Raw genomic sequence first — 23,749 nt, 5'->3', positions numbered from 1 at the left:
CCAGCCATCATATCTGAATTCCAGCAAATAGGAAGAAGTAAGGGATGAAGGAGGGGCACCCCTCTCCCTCTGAGGACATTTCCCTCCTGGATGTCAAACACAGCCTTTATGCTTTCATCCCACTGGCCAACATTGTTAATGACCCCACCAAGCATCAGAGGAGGCTGTGAAAATGTATTTTTTTAATTCTGGGCAACCATGTGTGTAGCTCAAAAATTAGGATTTCTATTACCAAGAAAGAATGAGGGAAAAGATATTGGGAAACAACTAGCAGTTTCTGCCACTGAGAAGCAGAGAAATATGGCACACTTGTATAACATGACACAAGTATTTTAAGAATTATTTACAATTTGACATTCTACTTTGTATGTCATCAAAGACCCAGATAAGGATAAGAACAGATATGCAGTGTACTCATACCTTCAAATCCTCAAGGCCTTATATGTGTAGACTCTTCCTTTTTTTAAGTTTGGCCTTATTTTTGGCAACCTGGGGTCCAGTTGTTTTAAAAAGGAGGAGACTAGATATAACACGCAAATGGAAATCAAGAATTTACAAGATTATAAGTAATAGCAGCTAAGACATACATACATTATTTGATAAATAAGTATCAAACTTAACTGTACATTTAAGAGTCTTTGATGGTGTTGTCTCCTAAGGTCAGAGCTATTTCACAAAGAGAATTATGGAAAACACATTATCTTTAACTGTGCTTTTTCCAGTCCGACTCACAGGAACTAAATATGGCTGTGGAGCGGGAGGCTGTGGTGCCTGCACAGTGATGATATCACGATGTAACCCCATTACCAAGAGGATAAGGTACCTTGCTGCAAAGTCCAGATATGGTTGAATTTTTGTAGCTTTGAACTTTGTTTTTTTCCTTCCTTTGGTAAATATGCATTGAGCACCTACTATGTGACAGGAAATGTGATAGGCATTGGGGATACATTGATGGGCATCAAATCATTCTGGTTCCAGCAAAAATGTTACATTCCCAGCCCTCCCTGATCACCTTCTCCATAGCAGTGCCCCATCTCACCTCAGCAACTCCCTACTCCCTTCGCCTATATTAAGGTATTCATAGCACTTCTCACCATATGTTTGTGTATGTATGTATTGTCTATGTACCTGTGTATTGCCTATCTTCCCTCAACTAGAATATATACTCTACAAAGGCAGGGATTTTATCTGTCTTGTTCACCAATGAATCCTAGCGCCTGGTACTCCACCTGGCACACAGTAGGCACTCAGTAAATATGTACATGTATTTAATAAATGAAAAATATTCTTCCAGTCTTTCTTTCTGTGTATACTTAAGGAAGCATACTGCCTATACAGCTTAGAAAGCTCTATTTTTTGCTGAACTTCTCATGAATATATTTTCAAAATAATAAATATAATTTTAATGGCTGTATATGTTCTATTGTTTGGGTGTATCAAAACCAACCCCCAAATAGTGATCACTTAGATTATTTTTTGGTTTTCACCATTATAAGGAGTGTGAGCATTCATGTGTATATGTATGTTTATATTTATGTTTGTGATGATTTCTTTATGATAGATCCATGGAGATGGAATTAGGGGATAAAAGAGTGAGTGCGTCTTTAAGTTTTTATGCCTTCCAGCAAAATGTCTCTCAGAAGAGCTCTATTAGTTTACATTCTTTTCAGCAGTATGTGAATTCCATCTTCCCAAACCTTTGCTAATAATGCATATTACAATTTTTAAAAATCTTTGTCATTTTCTTTGATAAAAGTGATTTCTCATTGCTGAATTTGAATCTCTCTTGATTGCTTTTGAGGTTGAACGTTCATTTCATGTATTTATTGGCCATCTGTAATTTTGTTTGGTAAATGAGAACATTTTAGGAGTCGTTTTGAGTTAGACGTTTTCTAGCAGTAGGTTTGTGGGATTGAGGAGTTCTGTATCCACACCCTATTTCTTCTTCTGAGGCACAATATCAAATTAACTTTATTGCCCAACTAACCCCTTGCCCAGCATCTGCTTGGAGGATGAAATATGCTCTAGGTGATTGTCACATGTGACTGGAGAGGAGAATGTCAGCCCCTCAATCAAGAGAAAAAAACAAAGTTAGTGGAAACCGTTCTGGAGTTAGAATTAGGAGGCCTAATTTGAATCCTATCTGACACTCCAGCTGTGATCCTGAGCCACTCACTCTGACCCTCAGTGTCTTATTCAGTAAAATGGCCATGAGCTAAGGACAAAATGTATATGCAAAGCCTGGGACATTATACAAAACCTGCCATGTTGGAGGTGCTCCTTTCCCACTGGATACAATGTAGTTTGTGCTTCTCTTTTGCATTCTGAAGACATTATCCAGCCAACGCCTGTCTGATTCCCATCTGTTCTCTGTATGGTGCTGCCGTCACCACAGTGGAAGGCATAGGAAGCACCAAGACCAGGATTCATCCTGTTCAGGTGAGGATGCACCTCTTCTTCATAGGGTTTCTGTGCTTCGAAAACCATTAATGACATGATGAGTTCTTGAAATTAATGCAGTAGAGCAATGGGCCCTGCTGCCTGGTCACAGCCAACAGATGACACCAAGCTGGGGGCCAGGAGTGAAACCTGGGACATGTGACTGACTTCTTAGAAAAATACTTTTGAAAGACTAGAGAACTTTCTCTTTAAAAAAAAAAAAAAAAATCTTGACATCACTAGCATTGTTTTCTATATTCTAATTAGATGGGACCTGTCCGTTTTACATTTTCCAAACTTATAAAGAAATGAGAGCCAAGTGCATTGGGGGATATAATCTTAATATTTTTTTTTCTATAAAGAGGAAAATAATATAATTTTAAAGCTGAGTGAAAATCTCAGCTACCAAAAAGATTTGTTAAATTTAGGGCTTGTTCGGAAGATATATGATAGGAGTTGTTAATGAATTTTGAGGCTTTTCTCCTAAGGAGGCACCTTGTTAGAACTTTGCCTCAATGAAAGGGCACCTCAGACTCCTGACTCTTTCAATTATTTATACATTGCCCAGAAAAATGCTGTTGCTACTTGTTTTTATCTAAGTTAATGAGTACCACTTAAGAGGAGAGAGTGGAAGAGGAAAAAGATAGGGGCAACATAGAAAATGGCCAAAGTTCAAATTCTCTGTGCTTGAAGGAATCTTGGGTTCTGTTTATTTTCTATGAAACCTCTTTACCTAGAAGGAGCAGATTCTGCCTGGATATGCTTGTGAGACTCGACTGTTCGGAGGCATGAAGACACCCTTTCATTTAGTACCTGCCACCCATCTCCTGGCTGCAGTGTAGACAGATGACGGCTTCCGAAATGGGGTTGCACCTTTGAAGTTAGACACCATAGAGAACAGGCTGGGGGCTGGGGGGAGATTTGGAAGAGAAATCAAGGCAATGTTTCCTTCTTGATTGTTTTTTGGATTAATGATGGCACTTTGTAAACGAATTCCTGTGTGAAGTGTTAGGGCAATAGTGGGCAGATACAGGCACTTGGGAAATACTTAAAGTTTTTTTTTCCCTCAACTTGAATATAATTCAGTTCATTTCTTTGAAGGACTTCCTTTATCTCGGTGATTCCCATTCTGGACTACAGATTGAAACACCTGGGAATCTTTAGAAAATATATGTCTGTGCCCCACCCCCAGAGATTCTTAGTCAAATGGTCTGGGGTACTGCTTGGACCTTGGAAATTTTAAAGCTCCCCTGGTGATTCTGAAAGCTGAGAACCTTCAGTGAAGCTCAAAAGCTGTTGAGGACCAGTCATCACGGCCACCCCAGCCCAAGAAAGGGAGACACCAAGGCTGAGAAGGATTTTCCAGGGCTTCTCCTCCAACTTTAACGTGCATGTGAACCGCCCAGGGATCTTGTTAGAATGCAGGTTCTGATTCATTAGGTCTGGGGTCAGGCCCAAGATTCTGCCTTTCCACCTTTCTGTGCTTCCAGGAGAGGATTGCCAAGTGTCATGGCACACAGTGTGGCTTCTGCACCCCTGGGATGGTGATGTCCATCTACACGCTGCTGAGGAACCATCCAGAGCCCACCCTGAGTCAGTTAACTGATGCTCTTGGTGGTAGGTTATATGTGTGTGTGCTTTAATTTCTAAATGATGTTGATAATGATAGCTAATATTAGACATTTATCAGGTGCCACACACTGCATTAAATGCTATATAAACATTACCTCATTTACTCTTTATGATAACTTTATAAGGTAGGCATTATTATTATCCCCATTTCATAGATGGAGAAACTGAGGTTTAAAGAGAGTAATTTACTAAAAATTATGCCACCAATAAGTGGAGGAGTTAGTTTGTTCAAATCAGGATTCAAACACGATCCACACATTGCACTTGGCTGATATATTTCTCAAGTCTCTCTTAATCTGTAAGAGTCTCCTCCCTTTTTTTATTGTTTGCTTATTTTAATAATAATTAGAAAGCCAGTTTATTCATTTACCCTTGGAAAGAGTCCAGTTATCTCCACATACAGCTCTCTCCTATTGGGTGGGTGCTCTCAGGACAATATGAAGTTATCAGAGAGCTCCTGATGAATACAACATGAAATCAAAGAGATTGACATCTTCTGGTGATGCTTATTTCAAAGAACTGCCTTTATCTGGAGCTAGTTTATCAAGTTCAGGAGCTCAGTGTGTGTGTGTGTGTGTGTGTGTGTGTGTAGCGGGGGGTAGGGGGGAGCATAGGAGGAGGCCTTCATTAACAAGACTCTGAACAATTCTAAAGAATAAGAGCCTCCCAAACCCTATTTCTGGTGAAATTCTCCATGGCTCTACTTGTCTGCTGTCTCCCAGGGACCTTATTTCTCTGCTATGTTACATGGGCCTAAAGCTCATGTGTTCGGTTCCTCTGCGAAAGTGTTCCAGGGAAGACAGGACTAAACAGAAATAGAAAGGGGAGGTGCATAAGACACAAACTGTCTTCTGCCTTATTTCCCTTAAGTCTTATTATGCATTTGATCTCGTGGCCGTTTGTGATGTGAACAAGTGACAAGGGGTTCTCAAATTTTCGGGTGCTTAAGACTTACATATGAGTTTGTAAAGAATGAAGATTCCTGGGACCCAACCCCAGAGAGCTGGCTGCAGTGGCTTTGTGTTTTAAATAGATGCCAGATTTGGGGGTTGGGGGAGAACATATGATATGGACCACTGTGGAGGAACACTGGCCTAATGATTTATTGTAAATAAATTGTGTGCCCAATTGCTTCCAAAGTTTAAAAATTATCTTTGCTGCTGTATAATGCCTTTGCTCTTTCTATCAACTGAAGCTTAGCTCTTTTTTTAAATATCAAAAAAAAATGATGTACAATGTAGCTTTATTTACATTGTCTTTTACTGCATATGGAAAATAAAATTTTTTAATTGAAGTATAGTTGATTTACAATATTGTGTTAGTTTCAGGTGTACAGCATAGTAATTCAGTATTTTTGCAGACTATATTCCATTATAGGTTATTACAAGATAATCAGTAAAATTCCCTGTGTTATACAGTAAATCCTTGTTGTTTATTTTATATATAATAGTTTGTATCCGTTAATCCTGTACTTCTAATTTGCCTCTCCTGCTTTCTTCTCCCCTATGGTAACCACAAGTTTGTTTTCTATGTCTGTGAGTCTGTCTCTGTTTTGTATATTTGTATTATTTTTTTAGTTCCACATATAAGTGATATCATACAGTATTTGTCTTTGTCTGACTTATTTCACTTAGCATAATATTCTCTAGGTCCATCCACATTGCTGCAAATGGCAGTATTTTGTTCTTTTTTTATGGCTCAGTAACATTCCATTATATGTATATATACCACATCTTCTTAACCCAATCATCTGTTGATGGGCATTTGGGTTGTGAAGCTTAGCTCTTGAATGTGCCTATAGACCAAGAGTTCTTGGCTTGAAATCATTGTGTTCTTTGGGCACCTATCACAAGCAGAGGATATAAAAACTGTTTACAGAGAGAAAGTACAAATAGCTGAGTTGTTAGACTCTACCTCAAGACTATCAACCGAGTATCCCAAGTAACTGACAAAAAAAAATCCGACTTTGTGGATTTGGGGACCAAAATGTCAAACAGGGCTTCCTTCTTGGATGGGGCCCTTATTTCCAGCATGCATTTGGCAGATGGTGCCTCTCTCGAGGTTCCTTGATTAACAGAGTTGGGTTTTTCCCCTTCAGGTAACTTGTGCCGTTGCACTGGATACAGGCCCATAATCGATGCATGCAAGACTTTCTGTAAAGTGAGTAGAAAGGAACACATTTTTGAGTATATTTTTTCCTCAATGAAACAAAATGGTGCGGGTTGGCAGGTGTGATTAGGAGAATAGCCCATTGTCACTAATGCAGGGCTACTTCTTATCTCAAGGTCCATAATTGCTGTTTGTTACTTGATCTTGAGCAGAGCGCCTACCCTGGTTCATCGAGCTTGCCCTGGTAGCCACGCAGGCAGCACCTGAGCACTTCGACATTGGCTGTGGGTCATTGTTCCAAGGGGTCTTAACTGACCTGTTTGTCTGGGTTGGGTACCCTGCCCCGCTGCTCCTGCAGCCCTCTGAGCACACCCCTATCACAGCGTTGGGCACACGGTGGCACACTGCCCATTTGCTCTTCCGTCTCTTCACCAGAAGGTGGTCTGCTTGATGCAGAGGCTGAGTCAGTGTGCACCAACTGAATAGGTACTCAATCGATGCTTGTTGAATGAATAGATGAACAAACAATGTTGAAATGAGGGACATAAGACAGCCCTTTGGAATTTAAATGATGAAATCAGTGTATCATAAGAACAGAGTGATAATAATAATACTTGTTATTATTAATATTTCTTTATTAATAAATTATTAGTAATAAATTAATAAATTATTTATTGTTAATGAAATATTAAATCAACCATTGTTAATATTTATTGCCATGTGCCAGACTTTGTTATAAGATCTTTACAGCCTGGTGACTATGGTAATAATACTGTGTTGTGTACTTGAAATTTGCGAAGAGAGTAGACCTTAAGTGTTCTCACCACACACACACACACACACACACACACACACACAAATGGTAACTGTGTGAGTCGATGGATGTGTTAATTAACCTGGTTGTGGTGATCATTTAACAAAGTATATGCATGTCAAATAGTCATGTTGTACACTTTAAATATACACAATTTTATTTGTTAATTATAGCTCAATAAAGCCGAAAAAATATTTAGTAGAATCAACAATAAGTTCTTGATTATTTCTTTTTTTCACCCACTAGACTTCTGGCTGCTGTCAAAGTAAAGAAAATGGGGTTTGCTGTTTGGATCAAGGAATAAATGGACTACCAGAGTTTGAGGAAGGACATGAGGTCAGTGAAATGTAAATTTTTTATAAGGTTTTCTCAGGACATGAGTAGAGACCAACTTACCTTTAGGAAGACTAAATGGCTGCGTAAGGTAACTAATTTGAGGTGTGTCAGCATGTCCCCTCCCCCATTCTCACTCCATCTCTATCAAAAAAACAAAAAAAAATCTAACCTAACAACTTCATCCCTCACTCCTGATGTTACTCTCGGTCACGTCCAGCTACCTACAAGAGGGAGAACACATTGATCTCTTATTGTCTCTTAGTTTAAAAAAAGCCTGCTTCAAGTCTTTTTTCTAGTGGGGATGTTAGGGAAATGGAAGGGCAGGGAGTGATAAGAGAGGTGGCAATTCAGGGGAATGTTCTGGTTCTCAGTTGTGTCTCACGCTGCTGCCTCCTGTGCTCCCCCCAGACTCCGAGGAGCATGTGCAGGGGCTGAGGGCCTTGGAGGCCCCCCAGCATCTGCACTGAGATCCTGGTGACCTGGTCTGTGTTAGAGCCCTTGGCTTAGAGCCCAGGTACCATAGCTGACCAGTGGGGTTTTTTGTCTGTCTGTCTCTTCTATGCCTATCTTCATCTGACCTCATTCCACAAAGGACTTAAAGTAGGGAGAATTGCCTGATGACAATAACTTCTGGTACTTTCTCTTTTTAAGACAAATCTAAAACTCTTCTCAGAAGAGGAGTTTCTGCCATTGGATCCAACTCAGGAATTGATATTTCCTCCTGAGCTAATGGTAAGTAAGACAAAGTTGAGCTCATCCTAGAGGAATTCACGGTGAAATGCCAGGAAGGATATTTGCTTATGGATCCTCTCGAAAGCTGATTGGCAAATAGGTAATATCCACCTGCCGTTCTCAGTCCAAGGTCTAAAGAGTATGGGACCAGGGCAGAGATGGGGGAATGAGGGTGGAGTCACCACCAGGGGACAGTTGAATGTAAGAAGCAGCAAGTAGTATCTATTAAAAAGTGTCCTGAAATGACATCACAGCCTTTGTAGATTTAGACATGTTTTCTATTTCCGGTTTTGCTGAGTTTTATTCTTCCATTAAATGTTTTGACGAAATTAAGCATGTAAACTATTTTTAAGCATTGAAATGGATTCTTTGGAGATATAAAAGCACCAAAGGGAGATGTATTGGAATAGTCTCCAGAAGGAGTAAAATATTGTCACATTTTATCTTGTACTCTGATTCCTAGTAAAGCTCTACTTTTAGGTGACTTTTATTTTATTTTGTTTTTTTAGTTTTTTCCAATGCTGATATATTTTTTTTAATATTTATTTATTTGGTTGAGCTGGGTCTTAGTTGCAGCACATGGTCTCCTTAGTTGTGGCATGCGAACTCTTACTTGTGGCATGTGGGATCTAGTTCCCTGACCAGGGATCGAACCTGGACCCCCTGCATTGGGAGCGCCGAGTCTTACCCACTGTGCCACCAGGGAAGTCCCACTTTTATTTTATTTTTTAAAAAGATCTCTATCTCCTTTGTCTGTTCCTGTAAAGACAGAGCAGAAACAGGTGGAAATATTATCACGAGACGATCTTGAATCTTTATTGCTTTTTCAATAGATAATGGCTGAGAAACAACCACAAAGGACCAGGATTTTTGGTGGTGATAGAATGACATGGATTACTCCAGTGACCCTGAAGGGACTTCTAGAAGCCAAAGTCAAGTATCCCCAGGCCCCGGTTGTCATGGGGAACACCTCTGTGGGTATGTAGATCCCCAGGGACTTCTTATGAGGAAACTGAGGAAAAGGGCTTTGGGGAGGAAAAAACCTCCTATATGCATGTTCTCAGAAAAAGCAGTCTGAAATAACATTTTAAATCATTTATACTTGACTTCCCTTGAGCACTGCTCAAGAGACTTTTACAACTTCCATCGCATAAGTGAATTCCTATTGCCCTAACCGGAGCAGTGCACAGAGCTGGACCCAAGAGGCCTGCTCCGTGACAAAGCAGCAGCAGCTCCAGTGACAGCTGTCCTGTCTTTCCATGTAGAGACTGATCTGGGGCTTGTATTTGAAATTGCTGTTTCCTCTCTCAGTGGTGTCTCAGTGGCCATAATAGGTTTTCTTAAACTGCAGTGACAGGCTCTTTCTATGGTGTCCATTGTAAACTCAGTTTGACTGCCTACTTCTTTGAGGAGTCTCCTAGAGTCTTCCCAAGGAAAATTTTGAGTATGCCACAAGTGGTCTTGGACGTGTCTGCCAAGTTTTAAGGCTGACGAGTCCAAAGAGTTCCCCAAGTTTAGTGAAAATCCACCCGTCCGTTCTCTGTGTGTGCGATTTGGCAATGAACAGACCGATAGATATGTAATTTTTATATATTTAAAGACATCAGTTTTAATCACAATTTCAAAATTTAAAAGGCAGTTAGCCCCCCTTCATCTTAGTCTGCTTATTTTTTTTTTTTTTTCCTAATCCTTCAGGGCCTGACGTGAAATTTAAAGGCATCTTTCACCCAGTTATAATTTCTCCTGATAGAATTGAAGAACTGAGTGTTGTAAACTATACAGATAATGGTGAGTTCTTAAGGTCCCGATTTTCTTAGTTAAAATGCATTAATCAGCTTACTTGCTTTGCTCAGCAGACAAGCAGAAAAAGTCTTATTCATAATTATAATATACAGAGAGATTCCCTTGTAAGGTGATAACATTCTGGAGGAGGCTCAGGGAAGAATTCTCTATGATTATATGAGATACTAATTGTCTGAAGAGTCGGATTTTCACTGAAGAACTTTTATGTCTGCTGTATGAGGGAAATGTAACAACTCTTCAGTGAAGGGTACTGTGCTAAGTGCTGGGTAGAAGATAAAGATGAGAGTCTTTGCTCTCCAGAAGCACAGTAGTAACCAAACAAGTTTACGTATTAAGCAGCTTACAAACTGGCTTTTCCATTTCAATAAAGGAAATTGATTTAATGACAATGATGAGAAGCAGTGAAATGTGGGTTTGGAGTCTGGCTCTGGAGTCCAGTTCCTGACTATGTCATATATTAGCTGAAAAACTTAGTCAAGTTACTTAACTGAATCTCAGTTTGTGTGGGGCTATTAATATTTCAAAGCTTTGTTAGAATTCAAGAAGATTCTGTGAAGCGTTCAGCATAGTGCTTGACACAGTGAGTATTCAGAAAATTTAGCCTCCATGACCTCCATCACTGTCACCCCCCCTCTGTCACCAACACCATCACCTCCTTCACCATCATCATTAACACCTCCATTACCAACCACTATTCCCACCGTCACCACCATGACCACCAGTAAGCAGGGTAGCATGTACCTAGCATAAAGATCCCATATCTGTAGTCTAAAATCTAATGGACATTTCCAGGTCAGCAATGATCACATTGCGTTATCTACAAATGGTTTCATTTCAGGACTGACCTTAGGTGCCGCCCTCAGCCTGGCTCAGGTGAAGGACATCCTGGCTAATGTGATCCTGAAGCTCCCGGAGGAGAAGACACAGATGTACCACGCTCTCCTGAAGCATTTGGGAACTCTGGCTGGATCCCAGATCAGGAACATGGCTGTATGTATCTGACGACAGTAACATCTAGTATGTGTCCCATGAATGACTGTCCCTGATAAATCATGACATTTTCATTCTTTTGGAACAGACAAAAAGAATAGTTTTCCAAAGTCTTGCTCGATTCTTATTTTACCACTTGTGTCTTTATAATTACATAAGTGGAGTGAAAATAACCCATTATTTTAAAAAGTCTTTAGGGGGCCACATAGTGAGCAGGCATCCAGATTCAGATCTGAACCCCCTCCTGGCCGTGGGCAACTGTACCCTCAACTTGCTATCAAAAGGTAAGTGACAACTCCTTCTTAGGGATTATTAAACCCTGTTCCTCCTACCCTTTTGCCTCTCTAGGGATGCAGGAAGTCCAGTTTTGAAAATTACTATCCTTTATAATATTAATAATTCCTTCTGCCTTTCTGGATGCTTGGAAAGTTGGTCAGCCTGGTCCTAAATGCACACACACCCAATGTCTTCATCTCTTTCTTTTTGAGGACTTGTGCTAGATGTTTTCCCATACTGGTCACCTGACATCGACCAGTGTTTGTTAGTGTCCCGGTGTGATCTGAATAGTGGAGAGAACTCTAGGCTACTGACAACTGTTGGGCCCCTTTGTCAGAGACTTTCTCCAGGTGGTACAGGAGTGTGTGACACCCACGTCATGCTCAAGCTGTCATTGATGGAAGCCAGACCTTTTTCTATTGAACAGTGGTTGGGCTTCATTCTATATTTATTTACTTGAGTTTTTTTTTTTTTGAAACTAAGTCCAGGACTTTTCATTTATTTCTTTTATTTTAACTTTGTCGACAATTATTAGGAAGTTTTCATTGGTCCTCTATACATCTGTTCTGGTTTTTTTTTTCATTTAGAAATATGTACTAACTTTCTGTTAGCTGCATTGTTAAATGCCTCCTCTTCATGTCATCTAAACCCCAAAATTATCTTAAGGAAGAAGATGTACATTCAGTTATCAATTTAAGTAACATCTTTTAAAAAAATCATTTATTGAGAAATAGGTTTTTTGATGTAAATATGAACATCAAAAGCTTCTTAGCTTTATCCCAAAGTCCTATTTCATTATAGCTTTAAACAGTTCCTCCCCCCAATATACTGATTAAAGAACAGAAATTCTTTTGGTGCTGAGAAAAGATATAAACAAATAAGACTGCATCCCACTAGTATAAAAATTCATTAAAGGCAATTTATTTATTCACTACTGTATCAAGTAGGGTTCTTGGTTATAAATAAATGTTTGTTGAATGACTTTATTAGAATATCAAAAGGGATATTAATGTCCTCTCCCTTCTTACAAAGCTCAAAATGAATCATGCTGTTCAGAAAGAGTGCTAAGGTCCGACTCTACCTGACCTCTGGTCTACTCTGCTAGATATTTTTACTTATAATCAAGCAAGGAAGGCAAAAAAAAAAAAAAAAAGGTGGGCCCTAGATGGGAAGAAACATTGCAAGATGCCATTTCATGGTGAAAGATTTTTAAACATAGGAAGAGCACTTTTTTTCTCAAACAATAAATTTCCTGTGATATTTGGTAGAATTATTTCCCAAGTTTTGGGAGTTTGATTGTTTAATAGAACAGATTGCAGGGAAAGTGTCATCTCTTTCCACAGAAGGAAAACGACAGATTCCTTTAAATGAGCAGTTTCTCAGAAAGTGCCCCAGTGCTGACCTTAAGCCTGAAGAAATCTTGATCTCAGTGAACATCCCTTATTCGAGGAAGGTGAGAATGTCCTTTCAATTTCTTGGTCTTACTTGTGAGTGCACAGCTTGTTAATTCCAACATAAGGTGGGTTAAGGAAAGGTGTTGAGTGTTTGCAGTGGAGAATATGAGGATTTGTGAATAGTTACTTTTCACTTGTGTCATATACCCCCCATCATTGCTAGAATCTGGAGACCTTTGACTCTGCCTTCCTCCCCCACCCTGCCCGCCACCTCTCTCTCACTCTCTGTGTCTCTTTCTCCCTCCCCACCTTCCCCCCACCCAAACCAAACTCTAAAGTTACTTTCTTACAGATTTTTAAAAATTCTTTGTCCCGTGAGGCTTTTTCCTAAATAAGACTTGAAACTATACTTCTACTTATATCTTGAGGTTTTGAAGAGGCTATAAATTTGCAAGAGAACTTAATGGTAAGAAGGAGGGCTTTGGAGTCAGACTCAAGAGTGAATCCTAGTTTTAGGCCTACTTTGACCCTGAGCTAATTACTGAATCACTCCTAATTACAGATTCCTCATCTGTAAATGTGAATAATCAAGCTTGCCTTGGAGGGTGTATAAATTTGCTAGGGCTACCATAATAAAGAACCACAGCCTGGGTGGCTTAACTACACTCTCACTTCTGGAGGCTGGAAGTGTGATATCAAGGTGTTGCAGGGTTGGTTTTCCCTGAGGCTTTTCTCCTTGGCTTTTAGATAACTATCTTCTCCCTGTGTCTCCATGTGGTTTCCCTCTGTTTGTGTCTGTGTCCAAATTTCCTCTTCTTGTGAGGACACCACCGTGTTGCATTATCACCCACCCCGATTATCTCATTTTAACTTAATCACCTCTTTAAAGACCCTATCTCCTGATACAGTCACATCCTGAGGTACTGGGAGTTAGGACTTCAACTTACCAATTTTGAGAGGACACAATTTGGCCCATAACAGAGAGTGTGACAAGGGTCAAATGAGGCAACATAAACAAACTGCCTTGTGCATAGTTGTCCCTCAGTGTGTGTCTACAGGTGCCACTTCACTTTTGCTTTCAGTGGGAGTTTGTGTCAGCCTTCCGACAAGCCCAGCGGCAACAGAATGCGCTAGCGATAGTCAATTCGGGAATGAGAGTTTTTTTTGGAGGAGGAGATGGCATCATTAGAGAGTTATCCATTGCATATGGAGGCGTTGGTCCAACCACCATCTGTGCAAAGAATTCCTGCCAGAAACTCATCGGAAGGTATGGATTCATGTCCTTAGTCTCCAAGTAATAGAGCAGCTCTTTTTGTGGTGTCAGGTAATTACAAGAAGAAAAATGCTTGCTACCTTTCTGTTTAATGACATGGAATTCCAGTAAGATCTCATGATTATTCCCATGTGTCTTAGTGAATTCTGAAGTGGGCACCATACAGTTTGTGTGTGTGTGTGTGTGTGTGTGTGTGTGTGTGAACCCATCTCCCGATATAGTATATAGACACAGTAAGCAAAATGAGTAAATCTGCATTCTTTATTGTAAGAGAGTAATTTACCATTATGAAAGATAGATTATGGGAGTTTGTTTTATAATAACTTGCTAAATGCACATGCATGCCTAACTTTTTAATTTCTATACGTAATACTAGTCGCCAATATTTCTTGAGCATTTACTAGGTACCAGTTAACATTTCAGAAGTAATAGACTAACGGTTTAAACCACGATCTTGATTGAGCCACACTGCCTGGGTCCAGATCTCAGTTCAACTCCTATAAATTATGTGATCTCTGTCAGCTTACTTAATCTTACAGTACCTCAGTTTCCTTATCAGTCAGGGAGATAATCACACCTCACAGGACAGTTGAGAGGATTAAATGAATGGATACATATAAGGTACGTAAAACAGAACCTGGCATGCAGTAAACGTTCTAGTGACATAGGGGGTAGTTACTCCTGGGCTGAGGACTTAACATGAGTTGTCATTTCTTTCTCACGACCATTCCAGGCGGTGTGTTCTACCATTACTGCCCTTTTACAGATGATGAACTGGGGGGCCCAGGCCAGACACTTCGAGAGTGTGGGACTGGGATTTGAACGTGGGTTGCCTGACTCTGGAGTTTGTACTCTTTTTCTCCTGCATTAAACTGTCGCTATTTGTCTCACAAGCTCACTGAGCCTGTGAGGTAGTGAGTCCTGTTGGGCTAGGAGTCTTCTCTTTTGACGCCCACAGGCGCTGGAATGAAGAGATGCTGGACGCAGCTTGCAGGCTGATTCTGGATGAAGTCTCCCTCCCAGGCTCAGCCCCAGGTGGGAGGGTGGAGTTCAGGAGGACTCTCATCATCAGCTTCCTCTTCAAGTTCTACCTGGAAGTGTCACAGATTTTGAAGAGGATGGTAAGTGGAACCGACCATGCGTTAACCTTTCCCAGTCTTGGGGGCTCTGGGGATACGCAAAGTGGCGGCAACAACTCCCTGCCAGATAGCTGTAGAATAGAATAGAAAAGACAACCCACATCGGAGACTCACGGGCTTGCTGGGCGTATGGCAGGCCGTCTGTTGATGGGGTGAGTGTTTGGGGAAGAACGGCGAGTAGAGCACAGAGTTGTGCGGGATTTGGTTTAATACCACTCAGTTATTTTGTTTCTGACCTGTTGTATGTCTCCATGGTGTTCAGAAACTTGTTAATGATTTGAATGTATTTTCCCTTAGGAAAGCGTTTCTTCCACCTGTTGAGGTTTACCTTTGTACGTTTGGCTTTCTTCTCTGGGTTCAGCTTTGTTTTCTCTCACTTGTACGATGGCAATGGCAGCCACTCCACAAGGTTATTGAGAAATGGGTCATCATAGGAAAAGGCTTCATATGGTCCCTAATGCTTCGGAGAACCATGGTGAAGACTGCCTACTGGGAGTCATAATCACAGTCGTAAGCATCCGGGCATTCCTTCACCTGGCCTCCCTTATGGCACACAATTAGAGTTACAAGACTGTTGGCTAGGGAGGATACAACTAAAAAAAGTTTGGAATAAATTTGCTAGACCCAAAGGGAACTTCAACCATATTGGTTCATTAATCCCAAGCTACAATCAGCGGACCAAACTAGACTAGAAGCCAAGAACATTCCTCATGTGGTATAGAAATTAGTATGATCACTTTTTTTTTTTAAAATAAATTTATTTATTTATTTATTTTTGGCTGTGTTGGGTCTTCGTTGCTGCACGCGGGCTTTCTCTAGTTGCAGTGAGCAGGGTCTACTCTGGTGCGGTGCGTGGGCTTCTCACTGTGGAGGCTTCTCTTGTTGCGGAGCACAGGCTCTTGGCACGCAGGCTTCATTAGTTGTGGCATGCGGGCTCAGTAGTTGTGGCTTGTGGGCTTTAGAGCACAGGCTCAGTAGTTGTGGCGCACGGACTTAGTTGCTCCGCGGCATGTGGGATCTTCCCAGACCAGGGCTCAAGCTCATGTCCCCCTGCATTGGCAGGCGGATTCTTAACCACTGCGCCACCAGGGAAGCCCTAGTATGATCACTTTAAATTAGAGGCAGAGTTCTCTCTTATCATTGCTTCTGAAAGTATCTTCTCATTATACATGAGAGCTAAGAACCAGAACAGTTGTATCAAAGTTTTTAGAATAGAAGCTTGAAATCATATATAAGTGACATATTGTTACTAGGTAATCAAAAGAGAAAAAGTAATAAAGCCAACTATAGACTCCTCCAATTAATAGCAAACTAATACAATTTATTGGATGAATCAAATGATATAAATTACAGCTTCCATCTTGTAGTCTTTTACCTTCTATTCAATTTCCTCTATTAACATTTCTCTGCTATTAAAAATAATAGCCTTGGGCTTCCCTGGTGGCGCAGTGGTTGAGAATCTGCCTGCCAGTGCAGGGGACACGGGTTCGAGCCATGGTCTGGGAAGATCCCACATGCCGCGGAGCGACTAGGCCCGTGAGCCACAATTGCTGAGCCTGCGCGTCTGGAGCGTGCGCTCCGCAACAAGAGAGGCCGTGATAGTGAGAGGCCCGCGCACTGCGATGAAGAGTGGCCCCCACTTGCTGCAACTAGAGAAAGCCCTTGCACAGCAATGAAGACCCAACACAGCCATAAAATAATAATAATAATAGCCTTTGTTGGCTTTAATTTTCTGTTAAAAATTTTAAATTGTAAAAAATAACCATTAGGTGCACTGTTCAAAGTCTTGCCTAAGGACCAAATGACCCACTTTTCCTCAACTCTAGGAAGTGTTCCTCCTGGGGCCCCAGAATGCTTACTGCTGTGAGGTTGTGGCAGAGATGCAGCCCGCCGCATTTTCTCTTCTTCCTGATTGGCCAGGTGGTACAAAGCAGAGCTTGATGCTCATTTGCAATGGTGTACCTTGGCTCTGACTTTTTCCTGGTTTAACTACTCTCTTCCTTTCCAATTATTTACTTAGCTTCTACTTTCCTGTTTTATTGGTTTGTAAGTCCTCAAATCATTTAGGAAGGCATGTGAAAGTATCATAAGAAACATAAAGATATTGGGAGTCAGTAATCTACTGTTTTCACGTGGCTCTTTGTAATAATATGTGGTCATACGTATGGACCTTCCAGAGTGTGTGTCCTGGAGGTCAGGGAGAACCCTGTTTCTACTTCCAGGATTCTGAATTAGGCAAGTACTTGACAAATGTTCGACTTTACAGTAGAGCTGCTTGGTAAGAACCGTGCTAGCCTCCCTCCCAAGACCATTCTGGCATATTTTAAATATCTACAATGGTTCTACTTTTCAGGACCCTGTTCACTATCCTAGCCTTACAGACAAGTACGAGAGTGCTTTAGAAGAGCTTCATTCCAGACATCACTGGAGAACATTAAAGTACCAGGTTAGTGGCTTTTTTCTTCTTTTTAATTCAAAGGTCCTGGGCTAAAGCTTCTTCACTTATCTCTCAGTGATTGTCAAGATGTATTAGCCCAAGCTCCCCTTCTGGAGAACCCACAGCCTTCTTCACTGTTAATTAAAATTTCAAAATCAATGCAGTATTGTGATTAAAAATAAAGCTAGCAGTGGTAATTTTTTTAAATGTCTGTTTTCAACTTGAGGACTGTGTGTTTTGTTCTGTGACCTTGTACCACTGACATGAACAAGCTGCCTAGTTTTCCACATGCTCTTGCCCTTGACATTGTGGAAGTCAGAACACAACCAAAGTCAGAGCTGCTGATTTATTTTGTTTGAATGTGGAGATGCTCTGCTCCCCCAGTCCCCATTCTCCAAGTGTTTTCTCTGTGAGTTAGAGTTTTAGAGTTGAATCAAACGTAAGTTCTAAGAGCTAATTTCAAGGTCTCCTAGTGAAAGCTGCCTATTAGAACACAATTCCTCATGACTTTCAAACAGAATTTTCAGCTACAGCATCATAAGAGTATCGCCTGAAGTCCTCCTATTGGTAAACTGGATAAGATTCAGTGCTTTTCCTTGAAATTGTTATCAAGAAACTTTACCTTGAGAGTTTTATTAAGTCAAGAACATGAAAAGGCTTTTTAAAGATTCTTTTTAAATAGATTCAGTTCATTGGATCTATTGTTGAATTTAGTTATAAAAGCTTACAGTATGTCATAACAAACAGTTCCCTGTTGGTATATAGCTCTTCAGTTTTTAGGTTCAATATATTCAAAATTCAAATATGCCAAACTCCACTGAAAGTGTTGAAAGTGATCATTTTGAAAGTCAAAAATAGCTTCCCTCTTCCCCCGTGTAAAATACGACCACTGCAACGTTTGGCTTATTTATAAATACCCTAACATTGCCTTGACCATGGAATAAACTTCAACAACCACAGGAACAACAACAAATTAATGGGCTTTCAAATCATCCAAAGAAAAGTGATAATCTTCACATAGTTTGTTATTATAGATTGCAATACCAAGTTTTGGAAGTAGTGTATCTCTCATATATATGTTTTATTTTTGTTTTCCTCTGGGTTTTCACACATACACACACATGCGCGGGCACACACACACACACAAATACCCACATTGCTAGAGGAACTTCAGCAGTCATGACCAACATTTTTTTTTCCCCAAATCAGTTAATTTGCTTAAAAGCCTTTTGACAGAGATCACCAGTTAGAGGAGACAACATTCTTTCCTCCATGGTATCTTTAGCCATATAACAAGCACAAGCAAGTAATCAAATACAACCACTTTCATTAGTAGATTCATCACAACTGACTTTTTAAAAAAAAGTGTTATAGCTTCAGCTAAATTAATCAATTTTATATTTATAGATGTATATATCAAAGATATATTTTGGGATTTATCTTCAACCTTTTGGCAGGCAGGGCTCACAGCAAGGTTTCAAAACACTTTTTTCCCAAAGCAGTGATGTGTTTCAGTATTTATAGTAAAAAGTATTATGTCATAGAAAACTCCCAGAGCCTATGTAGAGATCTATGAATGTGTTTCCTTAGTGTCTAAGCTTATGGATTACCTGGAAGTTTGCTCTTCAGGATAGAAAAAATCTCTTTGGATTAAAAAAAAAAAAAGATGTGGGTGATTTTTCATTCAAATGCTGTTCAAATGGAGAACTCCACACAGCATTATAGGGCAGCACTTTGGGCATATTTCACAGCGGGAATCAGTCCCTACCATCTGAAACAAACCGGACCTGATACATTTTTTTCTTTGGATCACCACCTCAGCTTCTCAGAGAAGAGGGAGAAGAAGCCTGCTGAGAGCATTTGGCCGTGAGGATGGGGCTGGTGTGCATTGGGGCTGATTCAAATCCCTGTTCATATTGCCTGAACCACAACATGTAAAATTTTCTATCATTTCCCCCCTTCCCCTACGTTTGTGGCCTAATGTCCACCTTTATTTAACGGTGCCTAGGCCAAGTTCTAAATTATTTTTTTTCATAATCTTCTGCTTTCTAGTTTATAAAGTCAGGATGAACACAACCACCACAAAACAAAACACAAAGACTTAGCCAATATTCCTTTTTTGGTGCATTGTCTTGTACTAACTACAGAATTGAAGTTTACATTTAAGTGAAGCAAATATGGGCTTTAAAACAAGAAATGTTTATCAGTAAGTATATATTTTACTGTAAAACAGTAAATTTTATATGAAATAGAAATAAGTTCAGAGCATCCTACACATATGTCTTATGCCAAATTCATTTGAGAAATGACTGTACTTTCTACGTATAATTGTCAGGGAAAATTTGGCTGATATTTTACTTGTTGTCATTTATATTATAAAAACAATAGGGTTTTTTTTCTCATTTCTCTAATAACCAATAAAAATGCTGAACGCGTTTTCAGATTACATGTGCCACTCTCCTTTTCCCTCTGACAGATCAGAGGTTTCTCCAGGTTCCTGCCTAAAGAACCTCTGATCTATCGCAAGCTGAAGGTTTATTTTTTGAGTCCCTCAAGGAGGTTGGCAGTGACTGATAGCCATTCTTCTCGGGTCTCGTGAGCAGCAGAGGGGCTTGGGGAGGTGTCTTTTCACAGATACCTTTATGTAAAGTTCCCATCGTAACCATGCTGGCTTTCCTCCATTCATGGTATTTGGTAAATGGAATCCAAATGTTCAGAAAGGCAAAGAAAGCAAAACACCTGCATGAGAAGAAAACATGACAGTTGATCAGTGGGATCCCAGACAGCTAGGTTCTTTCCCTTCCATTCTGTGAAGCAAGAGCCTCAGAGCACTTTTGTTGAGCCAAGGGAAGCTTTGACTCTGGCAAATCTGCAGCTGTGATTGACATGAGCTGCCACTCTAGGTGGAATCAAACATCTCATGTATTGTCAATACGTAATAAGTAGGCTTTCTCAAACTGCGCTTTCTGGGAATCAAATACAATTGTATTTACTTTTTAAAAATTTCTCAGATGCCTTACATGATCCTGAGCTGGGAACAGGTCAGCTTCTATGGCTTCTTCTCCTCTCAGTAGAGGTGTTGACCAGCGTGTGTTCTGTTGGTGCCTTTTCTGTCTTCCCTCCTGCTGTGTGATGTAGCAGAGCACTGAGAGCCTCATCTCAAAGACAGAGTCCGTGCCTCACCCAGGCTCAGGGTGACCCCGTGAACAGCAGGGCGGAGCAGCATATGCGGTGGGAAAGGGAGCCTCCATAGCTTTTTCCGGGCCTTACCTTGGCCGACCCTCCTCATGCCCAGGTCTTCCTGAGAAAGCCTGGGGGGTCTGGCCTCAGCCCTGGTGCCGGATGCAGTGCTGACCCCGCGAGTTGTGGACGGGGCAGCTCGGCACTGCTTCGCAGGCAGCTCCTCCTGCAGAGCTCCAGGCCCCAGAGCTGCCTTCTCCTTTGAGAGTAGCCTTTTGGGAGTGGCCGCTTGGCTGGCAACTTTCCTGGAATTTCCGCCTCCCACAGTCCCATCACCAGCCCCCTCGGCAGCCCCAGCCTTGCCCCTGGTCTCTGAGCTTGGTCTATACCGTGTCTTTTAACCCTTCTTTCTTCATACCTCCGATTCTTCTTCTCCCAACCAAGAAAGCTAACAACTCTCTCCTATTTAAAATACTGGAGGAGATGTTATGTATCTTAATTTCGACTTTGGTTAATGAAGCATATTTAAGGTATTTATAAAACCAGTGGCAAGACATTTTACTCCGTGGGTCTCTAAGAAAAAGTAATATTAGTGAATCATTACTCAAAATGCAGCTTCCTTTGTCTTCATTCTTTATCAGGATTGTCTGAGTTATGAGTCTTACCAGTTATTTCTTAGACTTCCTCACTCAAAGTAGAAAATAAAAAAAGCTCTTGTGGTTGAATGCATGCACTCATTTTCTATAAACATGGTCATCACGCTTTTCTGCAAAATAGTACATGTGCCATGCTTAGCTACAACAGTAAAATAATTTTGATAATAAAAGTTAAAGAAATACATGAACATTTGCAAGAGGACATCATTTTATATTGTCAGGAAGAAAGATTTATATTCATTTACTTACACAAATAAAATTTGCGTTAGAGATGTTTGTGGTCTATATCAAAATAGTGGGGAAAAAAATAAGAACAACATCATGGCTATGCATCTCAGTTTGCCTACTGAATTACTGAAATAGGCTTACTGTCCTGGTGTTATTAATAGTGACGTTTTTATTTTCGAAAGTGTTCTGGTTTGGATGTAAATTATATAGCTCCCCTCGTATGAGAGATGTGCATAATATGATTATAAAAATGATATGTTGATTATTGATTAAACAGAATGCAGACCCAAAGCAGCTTCCTCAAGACCCAGTTGGCCATCCCATCATGCATCTGTCTGGTATTAAGCATGCCACAGGTGAAGCCATCTACTGTGATGACATGCCTGCAGTGGACCGGGAGCTGTTCTTGACTTTTGTAACAAGCTCAAGAGCTCACGCTAAGATTGTGTAAGTGATAAGGTTTTCACCCAGTAGACAGAAATGATTGCCTTTTTGGCCAAGTCACATTAGTGAAAAGTAACGGTTTGAAGAGGATAAGCTATTTGTTGGCAATGTCCAATGTATTAGATTTGAAGTGAAATGGGATCAAAGTGTAGGCTTCACCACAGTTTGTCCCTCCGTATAATAACTTCATTGTCCCAGGAGTTTTTTCCCAATTGTCTGGCATAGAACTATTGGAGGGTTTTGGATGTATTTCCCTCTCTCGTATCTTATTCTCCGATTAAGCATGTTCTCTGTGGTCTGCAGGCTGCAGGGCCGGCCGCTCTGAGTAGCCCTGTTCTGTGTGTCCTCATCTAGGTCTGTGGATCTGTCAGAAGCTCTCAGCCTGCCAGGTGTGGTGGACATCCTGACTGAGGAACATCTTCATGGCATCAACTCCTTCCGCCTTTTAACCAAACCTGAGAAACTTCTATCGACAGATGAGGTGCTGCATTTTTGCTTTCTGTTTTAAAAGTAACTTCCTCAGTTAATGACACTTCGTATTTTCTTAAAAGATAGCATTGAATTTGGCACATCATAAAGGATGCCAGTATTCTTTGAATGCTTATTATAAATCACTATATTCTAATAGTGAATTAGTTCAAAAATATTCATTTTCCACGTAAGTAAAGAAGTTGACTAGTTATATAAAAGATACTCGAGTGTTTTATATTTTCTAGTAGTAAGATCATGTGTTGCTTTCATACTTATGAAAGGATATATGAGAAGAGAATAATGACTTTTATTTGCTGATACTTTCCCTGAGAATCCCTTGCCATTGCCCCAGTCTCAGTCCAACGTCCAAGTTCAAGTGGTAGCTCCACCATGAAGTCTTTCCTTATCCTTTAATCCAGGAGTTCTCTCTCCCTCTCGGAACTCACTCTCTCTCATTCATTCATATGCCATGTGTTCAACAGGCATCTTTTAAGTGAGCACCTAGTGCCGTAGGTGAACAAGACCCCTGTGGTTCTTGCCCTTGCAGAACTTAAAGTCTGGAGGAGAAGGCAAAGTGGACCTTTATTACACTTTCTATCTTATATTGAGCTTATGTATTTATGTCTATGTCTTACCGATTTCTCCTACCTAGTAAAATGCCTTGAGTGAGGGCCCACGTCTGATTCATCGGCATATTCCATACACTGCTTCCTACAAAGCAGAGTAAATGAGCAGAGGAACAGTGATAGCATTGTTGCCATTTGAACCTTTCAAATGATTAAAACATCGACTACTGTATCTCAGGTTATCAGAAAATGCAGCAAGGGCAGTGTCCAGAAGGTTTTCTGCATAACTCCAGATTCTCAGTTCAGTGTTTACCCAAAAGAGCTTTATCTTTTGGAAGAGTCCCTGCCTCTGGCTCTCACTAGCAAACTTAGTTGATAAAAATGAAAGTTTGGTGACTGAGAGTCTGAAGTCAAGGTTGAACCTCCCCCAAGGCAGAGGACAATGAGAACTATGGCCTTTGCGTAAATGTTAATTAACCAAGCAAAGCCCTCCTGGGCCCTGAGGTGTGTGCGCGTTGATTCTGAGCATCTCAGGGGCGTGTCTGTGTACCAGGTCACAGGGCAAGACCCACATCTGTGGAGAGTGGAGAACAGAGCTGTTGCGAATGATTGCCTCCGTTAGTTTCATTCCTTTCTTTAACATTTGTCCTTAGCACGCTATATCTTTAAAAAATCATTTCATTGAAGAAATTTTAAACACACACAAAAATAGAGACTAGTACAATAAATCCCCATAGGCCCATCACCCAGCTCCAACCATTGTTAACACTTGCCATTTTTGTTTCATGTGTCTCCCCACTGCCCCCGCCCACCCGTACCCAACACACTTT

The 23,749-nt window shown here is 40.6% G+C and overlaps 1 protein-coding gene across 1 annotated transcript in view; it reads left to right on the top strand.

Moving 5' to 3' along the window:
* AOX1 (aldehyde oxidase 1) overlaps window positions 1–23,749 on the top strand; it is a 72,457-nt gene that overhangs the window by 8,101 nt on the left and 40,607 nt on the right. Inside the window, exons 3-18 of the mRNA XM_068544690.1 lie at window positions 723–819; window positions 2,331–2,439; window positions 3,930–4,056; window positions 6,170–6,231; window positions 7,241–7,330; window positions 7,982–8,062; window positions 8,896–9,040; window positions 9,758–9,850; window positions 10,704–10,855; window positions 11,046–11,139; window positions 12,475–12,584; window positions 13,608–13,792; window positions 14,757–14,919; window positions 17,291–17,383; window positions 21,716–21,885; window positions 22,237–22,363. Of these exons, the coding sequence (XP_068400791.1) occupies window positions 723–819; window positions 2,331–2,439; window positions 3,930–4,056; window positions 6,170–6,231; window positions 7,241–7,330; window positions 7,982–8,062; window positions 8,896–9,040; window positions 9,758–9,850; window positions 10,704–10,855; window positions 11,046–11,139; window positions 12,475–12,584; window positions 13,608–13,792; window positions 14,757–14,919; window positions 17,291–17,383; window positions 21,716–21,885; window positions 22,237–22,363 (1,898 nt within the window). The remainder of the gene's footprint in view (window positions 1–722; window positions 820–2,330; window positions 2,440–3,929; window positions 4,057–6,169; window positions 6,232–7,240; window positions 7,331–7,981; window positions 8,063–8,895; window positions 9,041–9,757; window positions 9,851–10,703; window positions 10,856–11,045; window positions 11,140–12,474; window positions 12,585–13,607; window positions 13,793–14,756; window positions 14,920–17,290; window positions 17,384–21,715; window positions 21,886–22,236; window positions 22,364–23,749) is intronic.

This window comes from Eschrichtius robustus, chromosome 5, assembly GCF_028021215.1.
Source record: "Eschrichtius robustus isolate mEscRob2 chromosome 5, mEscRob2.pri, whole genome shotgun sequence".
In the NCBI taxonomy this organism is placed as follows: Eukaryota; Metazoa; Chordata; class Mammalia; order Artiodactyla; family Eschrichtiidae; genus Eschrichtius; species Eschrichtius robustus.
This window is presented reverse-complemented; position numbering and strand designations above follow the sequence as displayed.